Raw genomic sequence first — 20,198 nt, 5'->3', positions numbered from 1 at the left:
TAGAATATAAGAGAAATAAAATAATGTAATAACTTTTCGAATTTCATTGTATTTTTTATTTACAACAGCAAAGAATGGTACAGTCTTTTTTTCTCATTTTCGTACGTAAAGTGAACACAGGCGAAATTTCGAAGAAAAAAAAATCTCTATTTTCGCGTGTGACTTTGATGGACGGAGCGCTGGTAAATGGAAACAAGAGAAGAAAGAGGATGGGGCTGTGTGGGTAGGTCAACTGAGTTGGTTGGTTTTTTTAATCATTTTTTTTTTGTAAAAAGTTTGGAAAAAAAAAATTTTCTAAAGGAATGAAAGAAACGATGTAACAAAGGATCTGGATCTCAAAGAACTTGGCGTTCGATGCGTCTAGATGAAACAACTGATGACGTAAAAAAATAGAGGGGAATGGAAAAAAAAGAAAACAAAAATTAGAATGAGGAGAAAATTGATAGGTGGGGAGCCAACGACCGGTTATTTTTTTTCTTCGTTCGGATTCCGCAGAGTCAATCTGCGGAAATTTACCCAGGAGTCGCGGTTTCCTTTTGTGTTTTGTTTTTTTATTACCTTTTTGCGAAAATGAACGCGGTCAAGCGGTCAGAAGTAGAGTAATGACGAGAGTGGGTTGGGGGTGGGGATAAAAGGGGGGAGGGGGGATTGAGATGCTCGTTGTTGATAGGCTATATACCATTCGGAGCTAAAGTCGTACCAATTATTTCCTTTTTTTTTTGTTTCGTGTTTTAGAAAAAAGATAAAAATTCTAGAAAGTGTAGAGAAACGAGGAGAGACAAATCAAAAGTGATTATATAATGATGAATGAGGTTTGGTACGTTCTTTTTTTGAATTTTTTGTTTGTTTTGTGTGTGTGTAGATTAATAAAAAAAAATTTCTTTTTCTGGGAGACGAATTATTCGTCTTAGACCAGAGGAGCGGGAGCGGCGGGCTCTTCCTCTTCGACGAAAGCGGGTCCAGCGGGTGCGTTGGGGTCATCCTCTGGGGGTGGTGGGGGAGGAGCCTCGCAATCCTCAGTCGGCGGGTTGGTGCAGCGGAGTGAGCGCTTGTCAAAGACCAAAGTGGCCGGGCAGCGCTGAAGACGGGGGTAGCCGCCCTGGCAGGCCCAGTAACGGTTGCAAGATTTGCCTAGTGGCACATTGCCATTGGCATCATCCTTGCACAAAGCTGTCGAACGAACGAAAAATGTGTGTGAACGTGATCCGTTGCTAATTGATCAAATGAATTTCTTACGATGTTTCTGGCATCCCTCGACGGCCTCGGGCCAATCGCAAGCGTGCTTCTCTTCGTTGTAGAGCAGGCCGCCGATACAGAACTGCTCAGTGGCCGTCGAGTTCCAGCAGGTCCAGTAGCGGATGCAGGAGGATTCGTGTCCGAAGATGCCGTACTTCCAGTCGCAAGGTCCCACACTGACGGGCGTGTCTGATGGAAATTTAAAAACAAAATCAATGACGAAATTTGCATATTTGAATATGATTTATAAATATTTAAAAAACGGCGAAGAACTTACTGGCCAGCTGTTTGCCTTCGCAGGAATCGCCCCTCCACGGGTAGTCGCAGTTCTCAAGAAGGCCGCGAGCCCGTCCGGCGAAAACCAGGCCATTGGGGCAGTCGAACTGTTCGGCGGCTCCATCGATGCACTCCCAGTAGCGATCGCAGTAGGTGACGTCGGCCACCATCTTGCCCTTGGCCTGGCAAGGATCGGCCTGAGTGGCCTTTAACTGTTGGGCCGCCGCTAAACAAATTCATGCAAATTTGTTCAAATTAAAATTACGTAAGATAGAAAATTGGTAGAGCGAAATAATCAAAAAATCAAACATTGACAAACAATTGGTTGTGACAAAACTGAAATTTGGACATGAGTATAACTTACCGGAGGACACGGCCAAGGCGAGGAGAACACAAGCGATATTAGCCTTCATGGCTGTGTTAAAAGGAATTGAGGAGAATTGAACGAACAGGTGATGTTCACCGATGAGGTAAGTTATACAAAAACTGGCGAGTTTCTCACAACTTCTTTTTTCTTTTCTCCGCTGATTGTCAGGGGGGAGAGATGTGCTGTCCTGGAGCTGGCCCGTTGTCGAATGATGCACCTTCTGGCCGTCGAGGCCCTTTTTCTAGCATTCAGCCGGACCGTGTGGAGCAGCTCGGGGATGAGCCCCCCGCGTGCGCGTTCCGTTGCCATTTCCTTAATCCCCGCCCATCTCTCCTTCTCCGGCCAACCCCCTCCCAAATAACGTCGAAGAAAAAAAGCTTTTCCTTTTTTTCTTTCTTCTTCTTTCCAACCCTCAATCTCTCTCTCTCTTTTCTTTTTCCTTTTTTTCTTGTTTCTTCTGCCGTCTTCTAGAAGTTCTTGTGGGTAGAAATGCTCAAGAACCCCACAGCACCGTCACCCACCTTTCACCTACGTGGCCGTCTTGATGTATTCATTTCCCCTCGAACGAGAATTTCGTCGTGAACCGGTGAAGGTTTTCTCGATTGTTTTGTTTCTTTCTTTTTTTCCTTTTAGTGCGAAAAAACCAAAACTCTTTCCTGATTCTCTGGATAAGACACGCGGGGCGACCTATAACTCCGCGAGTTCTCTAGGTTTTCCCGGTTTAGGGAATGTGAACTGAGAAGTTAAAAGAAAAGTGTGTTAACTATTATAAAAAGCTGAAAAAAAAGTTCAAAATGTCGGGTAAAAGATTTACGGAAATTCGCAATCAACATTGTCGCCCGCCCCGTTATTATATCACACGCTCAGCGATGGAACCGATGTTTACCACATCGATGCAGTGCACGAAACATGTACATTGTAATATGTGCAATAACGCTCGGCTAGAGACGCTAGATTGGCCTCCATTTTTGCGGTACCTCGCCTTACACCAGAGAACCGCACCAGCTGCTGTTTACGGGAGCGGAACCCGAGTGGCTGATTTCCCATCACCAGGGTCGGGCCGTTCCAGTTCGGTTGACTGAACTTTGTAGATCAAATGACATTAATAACAAAAAACTCATTAGATATATAGACTGATGAACGACCTGACACCACATCTGTGTGCATAGTTTGTTCAGTTGTCGAGAGTGTTACAGCTGTTTATTTTGCGGTATAACCGCGATCGACCGCTGGGTGGGGCCATTTCTCCAGGTCGGGCTACTGAACTTTAGTTCGCGTTTCGCATTGTCTTGATCAAATATACATTAAAGATATATATACTCATTACTAACCTATATAAAGTTTCATTGTGGTTTTTTCTTCTTCTTTTCTTTTTGTAACATCTTTTATTGGTTGTTTCAAATAGTGTTAAAAGGGCGTGAGTGCGAATATTTCTTCTTCTTTTAATCTACTTCTCATGTCCCGAAGGTTGGCCAGCAACGCATTCTAAATAACTGGTCGCTAGGTGCTGATGTTGAGAAATAAAAGGGGGACAAAAAAACAAGTACCGAACAAAGTCTCGTTTTTTCTAAATGTAATTTGGGAAATAAAAAAAGGAATAAGTTTCCAGTATGGCGTCATTAGTCCTTGGGTGTATATTGGCGACGCGGGAGAACGGCTTCCTGTATTTGAAAATGGCTGCCCTTCTCCTTCGCATTCATGCCATTTTCGATGTCATCAGCGCACGATTGATCATTGGAGCTGGGGTAGAATCGTAAAAAAACAAAACAAAAAGAAATAAAAAGGAACTCGGCGATTATAATAATGAAACGTGTTTGCAGCTGGTGTATAACCTTCATCCTTTTTTTAATTCTTTACTGTCTACAATTTTTTTCCAGGCGTTTCCAGCAGGGGACAGAAGTTGAATAATAAGACAAGACCCGCCTTATTTTTGTATTAAGTTTTAGACTCGGTCACTGTGGAACCGGGTCACGGATCTCTCATTATATATATCGAGATCAAATGATTTTTAGGAGCAGAGCCGAGAGAATTGATGCCATAGAAGACAGCAGAAATATATAAGAAAAAGGATCTCCTCTAAGCTGGAATGAAATAAAGGAGACTTAAAGAGAATAAGACAGCAGGGGGTTCTCTCGGTATACATAAAGTATTATCTTGATGAAAGTGATATCTATTCTTTCCTAGCTCTATTCACCTGTGTATGGCCGGGGCCAGACCAGACCAGGCCAGGCCTTATCGTCATTTTCCACGACTTTTCTCCAATGACAAATAAAGAAAATGGAAATCCTCTAGAGGATGAAGAGGAGGTCAAATAGGTATGGCGGCTCTCTCTCTCTCTCTCCCAAAACTTGTATAGTTATAAACATTGTGGATAAGAGGCACGTCTTCTCCTAAGGTGAAAGTGTTTGCCCTCCTATATGTGTGTGTGTATGCTCGTTTTCTCGAACGCGCTAGTAGCAATAACAAGTGCTATATAACATTTGGCTAGACCCGGCCGGCAGCCAAATTACATGAGGCCATACACACACTTAAGAGGAACCCCAGCCAAAAGAATAATAATAAAAAAAAAAAACATGAGACGAATAACATTGTTAAACTATTTGGGTGAGGTTATAAATACTATATTCTCTCACAATCTAATAAGAGGAGGTGATGGATACGGCGGGGACTATATCGCGGGCGCGTCGAAAAGAAACCGCGTTTATAAAATTGTATATAACCGACGGCAGGAGATTGACTTGAAAACGGCGTGGAGAAAAGAAAACCCATCTCGACAGAATCATAAGAAAAAAGAGAGAACTATGTCTGTGATTATGAAGTGATCAAGTGGTCGTCATGAAATGTGAGAGAACCGCTGCCGAAATGAAAATCTACTGGCGCATAATATAATCAATCCGACCGAGAGGGAATTTTTTGGGGGGGTTTAGACACACATCCAGAGAGATTGGCCAAAGAGAAAAGGAGAATATAACGAGTTGAATACGTCCACGCCCTTGTTGTTGTTGCTGCTGCCGTGTCGTTTGTCTGATTCCCCTTGATTATAATTCTTTTTTAGATTTTTATATTTCTTTTGTCTTCCTTTTCTTTGCTGGTTGATTTCTTATCGAACATGCGACGTGACTTGGTTACACCGAGGAGAAAGTCGAATGAATGGAATCTTGTCCGACCAAGAAGAAAGAAAACAACGACCGACCGAGAGAGAGAAGCTAAGGAGAAATAGTAGAAGTTTTAAAACATTAAAAAAAAAGCAGCAGCCAGCACCGCCGACCATGCCGACAACTTTTCCTTTTCGGCTGCCTCGCATCGTCTCTTCGTTATATATATAAAACGACAGCACTAGGTATACTATAGTAAATATCAAGGCCTCTAATTTGGGAGTTTTTATTTTTTAGGGCCTCGAAAACATTTCCCTTTTTGTTGTTGTTTTACCTGCTGATATTATACGTGAGTCGACTGCTGTATTATTTTCTTCATATGTTTTATAAGACGTGCGCGCACCAGCAACAATCCGGACATACACGTCAGGCCGGTCTTTTCTATATATGTGTGGTACCCTCCTTTCTCTTGTTTTGTTGCCTCGCCAAAAAGAAAATTCAAAAAAAAAAATAACATTATTGTATATAATAATATAAAAAGCTTGTCGATGCGCGTTCGCCATTTCCCGTTTTCCCTCAAATCCTTATTTCGATCGAAGTAGACGACGACTTGATTTGAATGAAAGTTTGTCGACCCATTCTGAGAAGATGTCACACGCACCGTCATGATAAATAGGCAATAATCCAACACATCGTTTTTATTGACTCAATTCACGTTTTGTATATAACTGAAAACAAGATGATGGATAAAATTCAAAAGAAAAAAAAGCAAGTCGAAAAAGATTTTTTTTAGCGCGTGATAATATCACGATGAATGCCAGCGGAATGGAATGGCGAATTCTACATGTGTATAATGCCAAAGAAATAATAATAAAAATAAAAAAACTGCGTCAATGGAGAAAGTTTTCCCCCATCTTTCCCTATCCTACACTAGTGTCTGACGATGTCTGGTCTGTTCTCAGGTGTGCGTACGCTCACTAGACGGGGTCAAGCAGAAGGGGAGAAAGAAAAACAGCCAAGATATGGAGGTGAAAACGTACCGGTATATGGGTTGAAAAGGGAGCTATTGGACGGGTCGTCCTCTTTTTTCTTCTTCTATTATTATTCTTGTTACATTGAATGGTGCATACATACATATTTAGCCTCCAAAAAGCGCTGGGTGTATGCGGCGCAGACAGCATCACCGAATCGGGGCGAAAGCGATCTTCTTTCATAGTCTACCACAGCAGGTATATAGTAATACAGACGAGAAGAAGAAGAAAAAAGAGCCGGCATGAATAAACAAAACGGAATAGAAGGGGAAGATGTAGAGAGAGAGTAACACAAAACAAGAAGGTGGAGGGAGGGAAAAGTTGGGAGAAAGTCAAGTAGGTCATCTCACTAGATCTTCTCGCACACAGTCAGCGTCGAGTTTCTTTCAGTTGAGCCCTCGTCCTCATCACCTCTTATATAGGAAAAGGAAATCGAACCGAAACCCACACACCGTAGACACGCTTGCGTGCGTTCACTAAACAACAGAAAATGGATAGTATACATATTATAATGTATGTAAACCCCATTTTTTTCTTTTTCAAAGGCTATCGTGTAACGTGAAAAATCGGGATTCTTTTCAACCCTTTCTCAGTAGGCTAATTGAAGCCTAATCTTACATGAATAAAAGAATAACCCTATACGCAAGCAAGGTTCGACCCCTTGGCCTCCTTTTTCTTTCTTTCTCCCTGCTGCCATCCTCATATAACCGATAACAGTAAAATACCAGCACCTAATAATAGTTGTTTGGATGATTGCGATAGAAGTGAAAAAAACAAAAACAAAACAAAGAATTGCCCAACATCACACAGACAAAGGGCATGAAGATATTTTTAACAAAGGCAATTTTTCTCACAGGAATATTTCATAAAAATTTCGCGGCGTGACCGAATTTCCCGGTCATTGTTTTTTTTTCATCATTATTTATAAGCTGGTTGCGCTGCTTTGGCTGCCCAGGTGTGAAGCGATTCGCACAGCTGGAAAATGGTGTGTAGCTTTTAATATTTCCTCGGGTCATTTCCGCGACTTGGTTCCCTTTTTATTAACGTTTCATCACGAACTTGTTTCAGCTGTTGGTGTGGCTGAATTGTTGTTAAGTGTTCAACAACGAGACAACGACACTTATGTAGGATGATCGTTTCGCCGATGGCCTCAATTTGATTCTATTTGGCAAGGCTGTAACGATCTTCGTGAAAAGATATCAGCAGACGAAAAACATTCACGCCGCCCGTCAACGGCATCAACAACATGAAACCGTCACTGCTCTTCCAACTATTTCGGCCTCCTTTTCACCGAGTGACGAGACTTTCTAGCCGTAAGCACTAAACTCTCTTCTGGACTGGTATACCCGAGAGCGGAATCAGTCGAAAGATAATATATTTTGTTTTTTGCATTTTTTCGAATTATTGTCGTTGTTAGGCGTCACTCACGCCAACTCGTTTGCTTTGAGGAGCCACACATGCGGTGAGCTGCGAAAGTCGGATGTCGGTCGAAAAGTGAAACTAAGCGGATGGGTCCAATTCCAGCGAATGAACAAGTTCGTGTTGCTGCGCGATGCCTATGGCGTAACGCAACTGGTGGTTCCTGATGAGGTTTGCACACCCAAAATGTCTAATTGAAGTCTTGAGCAATGTCGAGGTGACTTTCACTTTTTTTTTCTCGCTCACACATACTCTCTGCAGAAGTTGGATGTCCTGGACAAAATACGGAGTACTCCTCTGGAATCAGTTATTTCTGCCAATGGGAAAGTTGCAACGAGACCTCCAGGGCAAGACAATCCTGTACTATAATTAGTTTGAAACACAAACAACCTAATAAATTAACTCATATCTCTTGACAGAATCAACTCACAGGAGATATTGAAGTAATATTGGATGATGTTGAGGTCCTCTCAAGTTCCATTTCAAACTTGCCCTTTACAGTGCAAGAATCTCCCAAGGTTGGAATTTATTTTCAGACATTTTTAACATTTATTACATTTATATTTAAAATACAGTTGCTCAAAATAGGTGAAAGAAGCATTGCGATTGGAACACAGATACCTGCAGTTGAGACATGAGTCCTTGCAAAGAAATATCAGACTACGGTCAGAGATTGTCATGAAAATGAGAGAATTTCTAGTAAGACACCATGGCTTTGTGGATATCGAGACACCGACACTGTTTAGACGAACCCCCGGGGTAAGATATTTCTTTCTTCATATATTTTTTTTCTTCAAAATTTGAGAAAAGAAACAAAGAGTTGGAAATGCTAACAACTTAAAACAATGCTAATGAAGTTCAAAAATGTTGTCCTGTTTCAGGGTGCTCAAGAATTTGTGGTTCCTACCCGAACATCGGGTAAATTTTATTCGCTAGTCCAAAGTCCACAGCAGTTTAAGCAGTTGTTGATGATTGGTGGGTTCGATCGTTATTTCCAAATCGCTCGTTGTTACCGTGACGAGGGAACCAAACCCAACCGGCAACCGGAATTCACGCAGGTTAAATTCTCATCGATCAAGTTCTTCAACTATAAAATGGTATCTAATTTTAATTTGCAAATGTGCAGGTCGACATTGAAATGTCTTTCACAACAAAGGAAAATATTCAAAGATTAATCGAAGGACTGTTAAATCATGTTTGGCCCGAAGATATGGGCAGGATACCCATTCCTTTTCCTGAAATGACCTACAAGGACGCCATGAAGAATTACGGAGTAGACAAACCCGACACCCGTTTCGATGTTCTGGTAATTTCTGCAATCTTTGTGTAAAGAACAAAAAAATTCCTATTAAGATTGATTTCTTACATTACCCAAAGCTGCAAGACGTGACGGAGCTCGCCAAGGCCAGTGAAATTTCTCGCATATTTGGCACTTCTGAGATTGTGGATTTCGCTGCAATCGCTTTGGTTTTCAAAGACTCGGCGGTAACTTGAAGAATAAATATAGGTTTAGTCATAAATCACGCCACTGACATAATATTTCTACCCCGCCCTCTTGCACAGGCTTTGATTTCGAAAAGTGCCGAGCAGTCATTTCTCGAATCCGCCAAAATGACAACCGGTAAAACCAATCTGTCTTTCGTTCTTAATCGCATACAAGACGGCAACAAATGGAAATCGTCTTTGGCCAAAAAACTTACGCAAGAGACCATGAACTCCATCGGCGATCGTTTGGGTGCGTCGGCAGGCGATGTTGTTTTACTCGGCCTTGGACCCAGAGAAAGCTTGGTGAGTTATTTGCAGTTGCTTAAAACTAAAAGGAGAAACAACAAATCAAAGAAAGACAATGGAGCCCAACTGGAGAGCAATGAACTGGCACCATAACGGAGCGTGCGCGTGGAAGGCAAGAAAAACTGCGCTCCCTACAAACAAAGAAAAACAGTCACGTTTCTATTTAAACGGCCGGGGCCGTGACTTGCGGTCTCGTTTGTGGGGCAGTTCAGGCGGAGCAGGTCACTCGTGTGGAAAATCCCCAATATGACAGCAAAACCTAATACGGCGTGGATGGGAAGAGTGTAAAAAACAAAAAATGGCTGTGGTATCGCGTGGCTCTGCACGACAATTTATTCGTTGGAAGACAAAGCTTCACCATTTCACCCATCAACTTTCCCTTTAATTTTCTTAAGTGGAATGGTGGGGCGCGCTCTAGAGTCTCCACTTCGAACCTCGTAGGGAAACTTTGCTCGCCGTTCTCAACTACGGAGCAATCGATGTTCTGACCTGGATTCTCGCGTGCTTTTTTTTTGTTTTCTACTGTAGTGAAATAATTTGGTTTTCCAATTTCTCCTCCTCATCCCCTCTCTTTTCTTTCTTATGTACAGGTTCCTTCTATGGGCAAGATGCGACTAGAGGTGGCCAATCACCTTGAGACGCTGGGCGTCAAGTTGCGTTCAAATAGCAAGAACTTTCTATGGGTGGTCGATTTCCCTTTATTTCTACCGTCCGAGGAGCTAGATGGCGGTCCACTACAATCGGCTCACCACCCGTTCACGGCACCGCATCCCGAAGATGAACAACTTTTGCGATCATCACCGCTAGACGTACGTGGACTGCACTACGATTTGGTGCTGAACGGTTCAGAAATCGGCGGAGGTTCGATCCGCATCCACCAGTCCGATGTTCAAGAGTTGGTGTTGAAGGAAATTATTCAGGAGGATCCGGCCAACTTGCATCATTTGCTTAAAGCGCTCTCTTGTGGCGCCCCACCGCACGGAGGAATCGCCCTTGGTTTAGATCGACTCATGTCGATCATATGCGATACCAAAAGCATTCGTGATGTCATCGCCTTTCCGAAGAGTCTGGACGGGAAAGATCTGATGTCTGGTGCGCCTTCGTCGATCTCAGAAAAAGAAAAAAAAATGTATCACATCGGCGCCGTTCATAACAAATAACTGCTCCTCTCTTGATAATTGTTATTGCAGTGGCCAACACTATGATAAGCACTTGCAAGTTTTTGTTTCTATTTTGTTTAAAATGAAGCCGTTGCTGAAGTAATCACATCTTTTTATTTATTCTTTAATTTATATTGTGGTTGTTTTTTCAGAACATTTGATAATCATGTTAGGTAAACTTCGATTCAATTGAATTGCAATCGGCAATATTATATTGTAATTAGTTCATGCTGCCGATACCCTTTATTAACTCATAGCCACTTAAAATAACGACAAAAAACAACAGTAAAACAGAAGTAGTGAAATAAATAAAATTGATACAAATTTAAGTAATAATCTGTAGGAAATATATTGAGTGACTGACCTACCTTAAAAATTAGTATGTGATTGAAATCATCCCATTATACTTTCATTGGAAGATCTGCCGGAAGAAATGTACACATACCTTTAAAAATAGAAAAACAAGATAGGGGTATGAATTTTTATGAAATGGGATATAGTTACAGGAAAACTGCGGGTCTGGACGAGGTAATCAATCCCCTTTACATTTTGGGCCTCCAATAGGAAAAGTCAGGCCAGACGAATTGCTATAGGCATGGTGTAAAAGTATGGTGGGGCAACTTATGCTTGGAATAGAGTTGGCTAACGTCCGAAGTTGCCAGTTCGACTTGGACGTTGACGATTGGACGGTTGACGTCCAAAATTTGGATTTTGGACGTCAACCGACCAATCGTCAACGTCCAACGAATTGGCAACTTCGGACGTTAGCCAACTCTATAGGCAGAGTGATAGAGTTAGGGTTGGTGCATGAATAAGGGATTCGTTTGAAAAAAATATCATTAGAATCAGTTTTTCACGCTAATTCTCATGGTATTTTTATTTTATTTTTAAAATAATAATTTTCCCCCGTAATCTCACTTCAAAGTTGAGATTAGCTCCCCCCATTTTAAAACGGACCCCACGCCATTTTTGGTGGGCGGTCCTTAAAATGTGATGAATTTCCCCCCTTTTCAGTGAAAACATTTCCCCGCCTTTTTACAAATCAGTTGTAGGAATTAAAAACGTAATTAAACGGGGAATTTTTTCATGCAGCTATTTATTTAATTTTTTTGATTTTCCGTTTCTACAGTACCTACCTAAAGTTTGGGAACGCGAGAGAGAAGTCAGAGAACCTTATGGAAAAAGGCGTTTTTCTCGGCGTTCCCAAAAATCCAATTTTCGTCGGATTTCGATGAATTTTTTGTATTCGTAGCCATTATAGGTAGCATTACGCTGATTTTTTTAGATTTTTCCTATCAAGGGCAGGGTCACTTTTAACTCGAGCCCTAACGCTCCGTAGAGCCATATGCAAATTAGGGTACTTTAAGGGGAGATAACTACAGAACGGGTAGAGCTAGGAAGACGCGGAAAACTCTGAAATGAAGAGGTTCACTAGCTGAACAACATTTTCCATTTTCAGATTTTTCGCGTCATATTGAATGTAGTCAATTGTAAATTGAAAACAGTTTTTATTTTATTGCCTGTTCTAGTCCCTTTCTCCCCCCCCCCCCCCCATTCCCACTCACGCTGGGTTGTCGCCCCCTCATAAGCGCGCGTTTTCTCTGTTTAACAGAGAAAAAGGCGCGCGGGGTGGAAATGGGGGGGGGGAAGAAAGGAAATGTAATCGACTATGTCGTCTACCGTTGGTAAAAGTTTCAAGTAAAAATTGATTAATTTCAATTTTTTATGATTTTTTAACTAGCATACACTTTAGCTTGGAAACATATGGCGAGCGCGCCGATGTTTCCAAACTTTATGTCTAGCACTTTGGGGATAAAGTTCAATTTACTAAAATCTGAAAAAATCATAGTGAAAGAAAATTCTTTCCTCACCAAGAAGATTTGTTTAAATTTGCTTTGCGATAACTCAAACGTGAGTTATCGCGAAAAAAGGGAGACACATTGGCCCGTAAGCCGCCGTGTTAGAAGCGCGGAAACACTCGCCGTGTTTCCAAACTTTGTGAGGGGACTGTACCTATAGTGGAGTCAAGATAATTTTTTACCGGGAACAAATTGCAACACGAAATGTTTTTCATGAGCTTTGTTATTACTTTAATTTTATATTTGTTTTAAAAACCCTTCCCAGAAATAATAATTTTTACTATAAAGAAATAAAAAACAAAATGTAAAAATTAGAAAATGTATTAGAATTGTGAATAGAAATAAAAATAATTTTTTTACAGCTCATAAATATTCCCCGTCTCTTTAATGATCAGATTTCCAATTTTTTATGTCACAGATTTAACGGTGTTTTAGTAATTAAATATACTGTGAGGGACTATGCCTCAAATTTTATGAAATCACCAAAAGGTTTTTACAAGGGACCTTATGGCGGATAGTCCCTCCGTTAACTCATTATATCTAGTCATGTAGTAGTCCTAAAATTTTTATCTTTTGTTCAAAATTAGTTACGATATCAATTTTCCTTAATTTAAAAGTCGTTTTGAAAAATATTTAAAAGCTCTTTAGTTATTTATTGAGAAAGTTCGCAGAAAAAAAAAAATTGCCGCTATGGTTCATAAAAAAGCCGCCGCATTCAGGTGGCGTTTCGTTTCGTTTCATGTTTCGTAAAAACGCCATCTGTATGCGGCGGCATTTTTATTTTGATCTTTAAGTGTTCCGGTTTCTTTTTTTCCGAGTTATTAGCGCAAAAAGTCGATTTTCAGAATCATTTTAGAACATTTCACAATTTAGCTGATTGATTCATTTCACGAATTATATTTTTTAAAATCAAAATGCCGACAACAGGTTCAAAGGTGACGCATCATCTTATTATACTTGTTTTTATATGGACGTACTTAAATTGTGGATGTAAGAGGGCGGTGGCGGCATTTTTCAAGACATTTTTCTAATCAGTGTATGGAGATGTGAGATCCCCTCCATCATCGTCATCATCGTCCATCTCGTCACCGTCATTATTATTGAGATCCTCTCCATCATCGTCCATCTCGTCATCGTCATTATGATTGAGATAATCTCCATTTTCGCTTTCGACTTTGGCTTCTGTTTCTTTAGTTCTTGACCGGACTTGTCTCTTACGATGGTTCACGTTACGGACCATGCGTGATGTCCCCTCTATGGTTAAATTTGAATTATTTCTTGTTGTTTGTTAAAATTTCACATAATACCCGTCACACATGCCGTAAATATATCCATCAACGTTTGGCTGGAAACACTTTGAAAAGGGTGGGGAATTCTTAGATCCAAACTGTTCCCCTCTTTGTATCATTTCGTCACCAGAAAACATAGTGAAGTTAATTAAGACTCCTGATCCATCATCCGTATTGTTTATAATTTCGACACCAGTGGACATGTAAATTACACGGCTTGGTTCGATGCCGCCTTGGCGTAGCTGGTTCAAGTTGCGAATCTACATAAAAGAAAGTAACATGCGTGAGAAAGTGCTTTTATGAAATTTGTTATGCAGTAATTACATGATTGGAAATTTTCCCATTTAAATCTCCTGGGGAGTTGGACATGTAGCCAAACATTGAATTTTTGTACGAGCTGTAGAAAAAAATATGTTGGCAATGTTGCATACAGTCACATGGAACGCTCTGCTTTCAATTGCTCATGCAAACGATTATTTTTCTCAAATTCCAAAGTCAACTTGGTTTCCAATTGTTGAATTTCATCTGCCCAGTTCGCCATCTCCTGCTCCCAGCGACTTTGCTGTTCATTAATCCGTTCCTTTGAGAAACCTGGCTCTCCGTTGTTTAGACTCATGTAGCAATCCGAAAAATTTGCGAGTATTGATCCGTTGATCCCAATTTCTTGAACGACGTGGATATCATAATCGAAAGTGGTTTTCTCCTTAAGAAGTTCGCCATCTCCTGCTCCAGCGACTTTGCTGTTCATTAATCCGTTCCTTTGAGAAACCTGGCTCTCCGTTGTTTAGACTCATGTAGCAATCTGAAAAATTTGCGAGTATTGATCCGTTGATCCCAATTTCTTGAACGATGTGGATATCATAATCCAAAGTGGATTTCTCCTTAAGATAGTCCAGAATTTTTCTAAAAGTGAAAATTTGGTATTATATTATATATTTAGTAGAGTAATTTTTAGTATATGAATCCAAAGAAGATCTAAAAGCTGCTCAAACAGTGCTTAGCATTTGAATTTTTCATTATTTTTGACTGTTTGAGTAGTAAATTTTTTTGTAAAATACTGTTTCTCTTTCGTCTCTTGCCGTCCAGGGATTCGACCTGCTCTATGACGGGAGACGGAGTTTTTGTGATAGGTTTAGACAAGAGGATGTAAGGTTCTTTCGATTCCGATTCTGTGGATGATACATAATCCGTAAATGGAAGATAAGCGAACGAATGATCGTTTAATGCTGAGTGAAACACTAACCTGATTCTGGGCGTTGGATTCTCTGTTGTTTTTTTAACCTTCTCTCTACTTCTGAGTATGTTTTCTTTCGTCGTTGCTTCAACGTATTGTGTGATACGTATGTCAACGTTTGTTCTCTCTCCCTCTTTTTGAGTCAGCGAGACTTGTGTCGTCTGGTTACTCACTTTCTTTTGTCTCAACAAAGAATACAGTTCATTCTTTCTCAGCATCAAAGTGTTCAACTAAACAAAAAGGTATTAACACAGTTTATAATCTCAACATATCCGGTAACATTACCAGACAATTTAAATAAGTCGTCTATAAAATACAAAAATTATGAAAAAACAAGATTTTGTACAACAGTTACCTGACCGTTAGAGTATTTAAGTTAGCAGATCCTACAGCTAAAACTTCTTTTGTTTGTTTATCAAACATTTTCCCGTGGGCGTGATGGGCTTATGCCCACACTAAAGATTTTATCCACACTACTGTCTAAATCCACGCAATGGATGTTACCCACTACCTTATCTTGTGGTGAATAGAAGAATGAGCACACTCTTTAGGGGATGACGCTAAAAATGTAATTCCAAAAAACAAGAAAATGTGCAAATTACGAACACTTAAAAAATGTCTCCTCTTAGGGTTCATCTTAGTTCTGGGGTTTGCATATAAGTACGTCCTATCGATTTTTCAGCATCCATTTTAAATTTGTTAAATTTCTTTTGAACCCCAACATCGTTTCGGATAGCCCTAAGCTATAATCCCCTTTCGTAGCTTCTCCCTTTCATACCTTCGATGAGAAGTTTGATGAACAAACACCCAATACCTAAATTGAAAGAATAAATTGTTATGCTTCGCCAAACAAATTATTTGTCATTGCTATTACTCCGCAATGGATCTGTAGCGTTTACAGAAAATGAAAAAGAATCCTGCCCAGGTAAAGACGATCTAATTTCCAAGAAATCCATGCCATTTCTAATTGGTGTGAGATCTTTGGGAATGAATAAGTTATTCTGTAAATAGCTAAATTTTCATTCAATAAATTTTCTTTACCATTCGGAACATGCTTGAATGAATGAGCTCTGAAAGTCTGGCATCCCTCAATTACCAGCACTTTAGGCTTATCCAAAAGGAAATGGCAATCAGTGAGGGACTTCCTGAGGCTTCGGATTTCTTATCTTCTACCTTGACTATCACTAGCATCCATGATAAAAAAGAAGACGAAGATGCTTTGGAACTCTGATAGATCAGACGTTAAAGCATCCACTTCTTTTGATTGCTCTTTCGTTGATTCTACTTCTACAACTTTTACATCAAAACCAAAACCTTGAAAAACCCCCATCCCCCTCTAATTCATTCGAAGTGTGATCCCGACATTCCTTTAAAATCTTGATTGATTCGTCCTGCAATAAGAATATATTTAATTATTTAAATTTATATGTAGTTGAAATGTATACTTTAAACATCATCCGATAGATTTTGACCAATCCAGGACGTCTATTTGGAACATCATTTAGAGGATACGAGGTTCCGCTTCTCTTCAATATTTCATGCTGAAAACAATCTAGATTAACAAAGTGAGATATTAGTAGGGATATTACTAATTATTGAAATAGAAATAAAAAATTGTCAATACCGTTATTACACCAGAGAACATCGTTTTCGTGTTTAAGTTCCTTAATTTCTATCTTTAAAGCTTTCTCCATTTCCTCTTTTTTCGGCCTTCACCTTCTCCAGCTCCTCTTTTAGCATCACAATTTCCTTTTTCATATCCTCTTTGCTGACTGGGTAAATCTTCGGTACTGAAATCTGAATAATAAATAACGAGTTTTTAAATGAGACAAATTCAATAATTACCGGCCTTTCGTGTTTCGCAGTATGTGGCATAATTCCTTTTCAACTCTTCACAACAACTGATGTGGGGTTTGAGCAAATTTTTGAGATTTGTTGCATTGACTGTGTACACGTTTTTGCAGCCTAGAAATTCTGCTTTCTATATGCAGCAATAAAAGATAAACTGTTTAATGTAAACGATAAGTTTAAAAAAGAAACTTACGATCTTGATTTTTCCCTTTGCGTCCCTCATATAAACTCCATTCCTGTCTTTTACAAAAAATGGCTTTCCAAAGATGACACACATTCCTGCATTTTTTTTGGTATCAATGTCTTCGTATTGTTTTACTATTTTTTCCCACTGTGTAATTGCAGTATCCATATTCGACTGGTCGCTCGCGTCAACAGAAATTTTTACTGATTTCAGGCAGTCGTAAGAGCTAAAGTTGAACTATTTAAACTTAAATATAGAGAATTCGTAATAATTGTTTATTATTGTTGGTTATCACGCCAACAAAGTTTCAATGATTTCCAAATTCATTCTGATGTAGACAATATTGGCTATAGGATGCGGATGCCTACGTATATTATCATAATGAACTTCCTATTTGAATTCCCCAAAGTAAAAAAAAACGGAATGTCCAAGGGCATCTCGCCACCCTACAATAAAAAATAAGTCAATGTATTTGGCTTTCAGTTTTGCGCGCTGAAACCCGATAATGGCCACATATTTCTAAAAAAATATCATAAAAAAAAGTCGTCTGCTGTTTCCCCGGATCGTATCGTTCCGTGAAAAAAACCATACTGTTATGCTTGATGCCATGAGCTTCCAAATTTCCAATCAAAGTCGGCTATGATGTTCATCCGTTGAAAATGGTTCTCGTAATATGGGTAATATAATCTTATGACGATTGAATTCGTTGTAGTAACGCGTAATGATAGCTATACTGTTTAGGATTTGGGTTGGATTTTATGCTGAAAAACATATAAGTCTGAAAGTAAAACATGTCATGGCAAATCATTTCTATGTTATAGCCATGTATTCATATTTTTAAAACTGTGTGCAAATCAGACTACTGGTTGTCCATGTGGAATAGGCAAGTATTTGGCTATTGAATGTTCCAAGAACGGTCCATAAACCTTAGTTGCGAGAAACCCAACCCTTTTTGAAGAATCTAGAGTGGAAGTTTTGAAGTCTGCTTGTGTTGCTGAATAAAAAGTGTCCTTTTTCTGGTAAATTACTTGCATGCTTGAACTAATTCAATTCAATGTGGAGTAAGTGTTGATATAAGTGGACCATCTGATCAAATTTAACGCACAATATTTTCGACAGAAGAAGAACTTGTGCCACTTTTTTACTAGCACACCGTGCAGAATATGCTAGAGCAGTACGCTATAAAGGCATTTCTGTTGAAGAAATGCCAAATCCTATCCCAGCCCTAGTCTCCACCTAACATTATTCATACTTTTTCTGTAGGCCACAATCCTTTATTATGACCACACCTGCTACCCGCACCGTGAATTATTTCCACATCATACCTTATGTTCCCACAATCGACGTCGGGGCCCGAATCCTCAACACAACTCCAATATTTTATAGGAAATAGGTCTCAAGTACGATTTTTTTACTTCTTTAGCCTAGACATTGGAGCAGTATTTTTGGATCTTCTTTAACACGAATATTACTTATCATTTTTAAATTTTAATCTTGTAGTATTACCATAGGCATGGGGACACCTGCTACCTTCGAAACTGGCTACCTGGGGGGTCAACACTGGCTACCCCGACACTGGCTACCCGACACTGACTACCCCCGATTTGCTACCCCTGGAAAACGGTAAACAGAATACTCCCCTGGGTCCTTGTGTGTTGTGGCCGGCTGATTATTGACTGTAACAAACAGTCTAAGGCTTTTGGCATATAGCAGTCTAAAGTGATATGCTTTTTTCATACAATATGCTTTGAATCAACCAAGTAAGTTAGAATTAAATTTGTCATTTATCTCTCCAGTACATTGAAATCTATTTCTCTTCGTCTGTAAAAATTGTTTTCCCGACTTCTTTTCTTGGACTACGGCTTAACTAAGAAGCAACCCTTTAACCTCAATCTTGAACCAAGGAAATCATTTTGTACCCTTCGGCATATCATAGTTGGTTAAAGGCCTGGCATAAAAAGCCCTTACATTTTAAGATAAAAATGTTTACTTCTTCTATAGCACAATCTTCTTTGAACTATTATTCAGTCTACTTGTTGGCTTTTCAAAGTTTTAAATCTAGTCCATAGTGTGCGGAAACTCCGAACCCCCGAATATGAAAGTTATTATAATGGTACTAGCTATTAATTGTTCCATAGTGTTCCTTCCCCAAGCCTAATTGCCCTAGTTATAGTTAGAAACGCTTGTACCATAATATAGTTAGATATGAGGTAGCTGGACTGCTTCATTTGACCAGAATGTTTGTGTATCAAGGTATCCATGGTTTTTATTTTAATGGCTTCTTGGAATTATTATTGGACTCGGATACTAGCGTTCAGCCATGAGTTAAAAACTGAACTTCTCTTTCTTTTACTTTTAATTAACTTGAGTTTTTCGAAGGGATAGGCCCCTTTTGGATCGTTCCCTGGTCCAGTCGAAAAACAGAATATAGAAATTTAGGGTCCAGAACTCTGTATCTATGCCTATGTGTGTGGGTGTTTGGGAATCTTTATTGATCAACTAGGTTAGAAAAAACTTTCTTTCTAAGTTTAAAATAAGTATTAGCTAAAGTCTTTTTTTCCATTTTCCTTTTGTAGAGTGTTAATTTACTTGAACCGCCCCATTCTTCCAATACACACACCATACCCACTATCCTTTCTCCAACAATTTCCTTTCAGGACCTTCACAAATTTCTTGATTGGAAATTTTCAACTATTTGATAAAGGATCATCTCGCTGTTTATTTATTATTTTGGGCCTTCTGGGAATTTTCCATGTGTCACAAAACTTGTCAAAAATTACTTCCACATTAATTTATTTTAAATCAGCTTTGGATCACGTGTATTAGAATCAAGGAATAATAAGTAATGAGCCAGAACGTTGAGTCCTGTATCTCTCCACCACAGCAAGGACAAATAAAGGAAAAATATTCAATGATTTCCTTCATGTAATAAAAGTATTAAAATATATTTTTTAGAATGCTTACTTTACAGCAATTTGACAAGCTAGCTATAAAGACACTCGGAATCGATTTCGATTCCTCGTTGACAGTTTGCATAATCTCTTGCAGTGCAGGGGATGCATATTCCATAACAATGCTAGACAAATCAAATTAGTCGGCTCAGTAATTGCTAAAATTGAAACATTTAAAGTTACCTGACTGTTAGAGTACATAAGTTAGCAGATCCTACAGCTGAAACTTCTTTTCTTTGTTTATCAGTAATTTTCTCCGACGTTTCAAGGGTCGTCAATCACGACCACTATTATCGTAGGGGTGGACTCTGGGTGGTCGGGCTCGACAACCATTGGGGCAGCTAGGGGGTCGCTAATGTCCATTCGAGCGGACTCCAGGTTGTGATTTTCACTTAGCATACCCTGATCAGTAATTAATCAATCAATGAAAATATTTAGAAAAATTTTAAAGGTTA

General features: G+C 39.5%; 2 protein-coding genes across 2 annotated transcripts; one reads left to right on the top strand and one right to left on the bottom strand.

The window, feature by feature from the left end:
* Positions 1 to 29: 29 nt before the first annotated feature.
* Positions 30 to 2,205, bottom strand: LOC124198202 (protein obstructor-E-like). The gene is made up of 4 exons (XM_046593909.1): positions 1,877 to 2,205; positions 1,514 to 1,738; positions 1,237 to 1,425; positions 30 to 1,170 (listed from the first exon to the last, which is right to left on the bottom strand). Exons 1-4 carry the CDS (start codon positions 1,923 to 1,925, stop codon positions 908 to 910), a joined length of 726 nt encoding a protein of 241 aa, XP_046449865.1. The 5' UTR covers positions 1,926 to 2,205; the 3' UTR covers positions 30 to 907.
* A 4,747-nt stretch (positions 2,206 to 6,952) lies between these two features.
* Positions 6,953 to 10,478, top strand: LOC124197415 (aspartate--tRNA ligase, mitochondrial-like). Its single transcript, XM_046592864.1, has 10 exons — positions 6,953 to 7,318; positions 7,423 to 7,595; positions 7,686 to 7,784; positions 7,844 to 7,942; positions 8,013 to 8,183; positions 8,306 to 8,482; positions 8,551 to 8,730; positions 8,802 to 8,909; positions 8,988 to 9,212; positions 9,806 to 10,478. Exons 1-10 carry the CDS (start codon positions 7,252 to 7,254, stop codon positions 10,373 to 10,375), a joined length of 1,869 nt encoding a protein of 622 aa, XP_046448820.1. The 5' UTR covers positions 6,953 to 7,251; the 3' UTR covers positions 10,376 to 10,478.
* The last annotated feature ends 9,720 nt before the right edge of the window (positions 10,479 to 20,198 follow it).

The sequence above is a fragment of the Daphnia pulex genome, chromosome 7 (genome assembly GCF_021134715.1).
Source record: "Daphnia pulex isolate KAP4 chromosome 7, ASM2113471v1".
Taxonomy (NCBI): Eukaryota; Metazoa; Arthropoda; class Branchiopoda; order Diplostraca; family Daphniidae; genus Daphnia; species Daphnia pulex.
The sequence above is the reverse complement of the archived record's forward strand: the minus strand, read 5'-3'. Positions and strand labels throughout refer to the sequence as shown.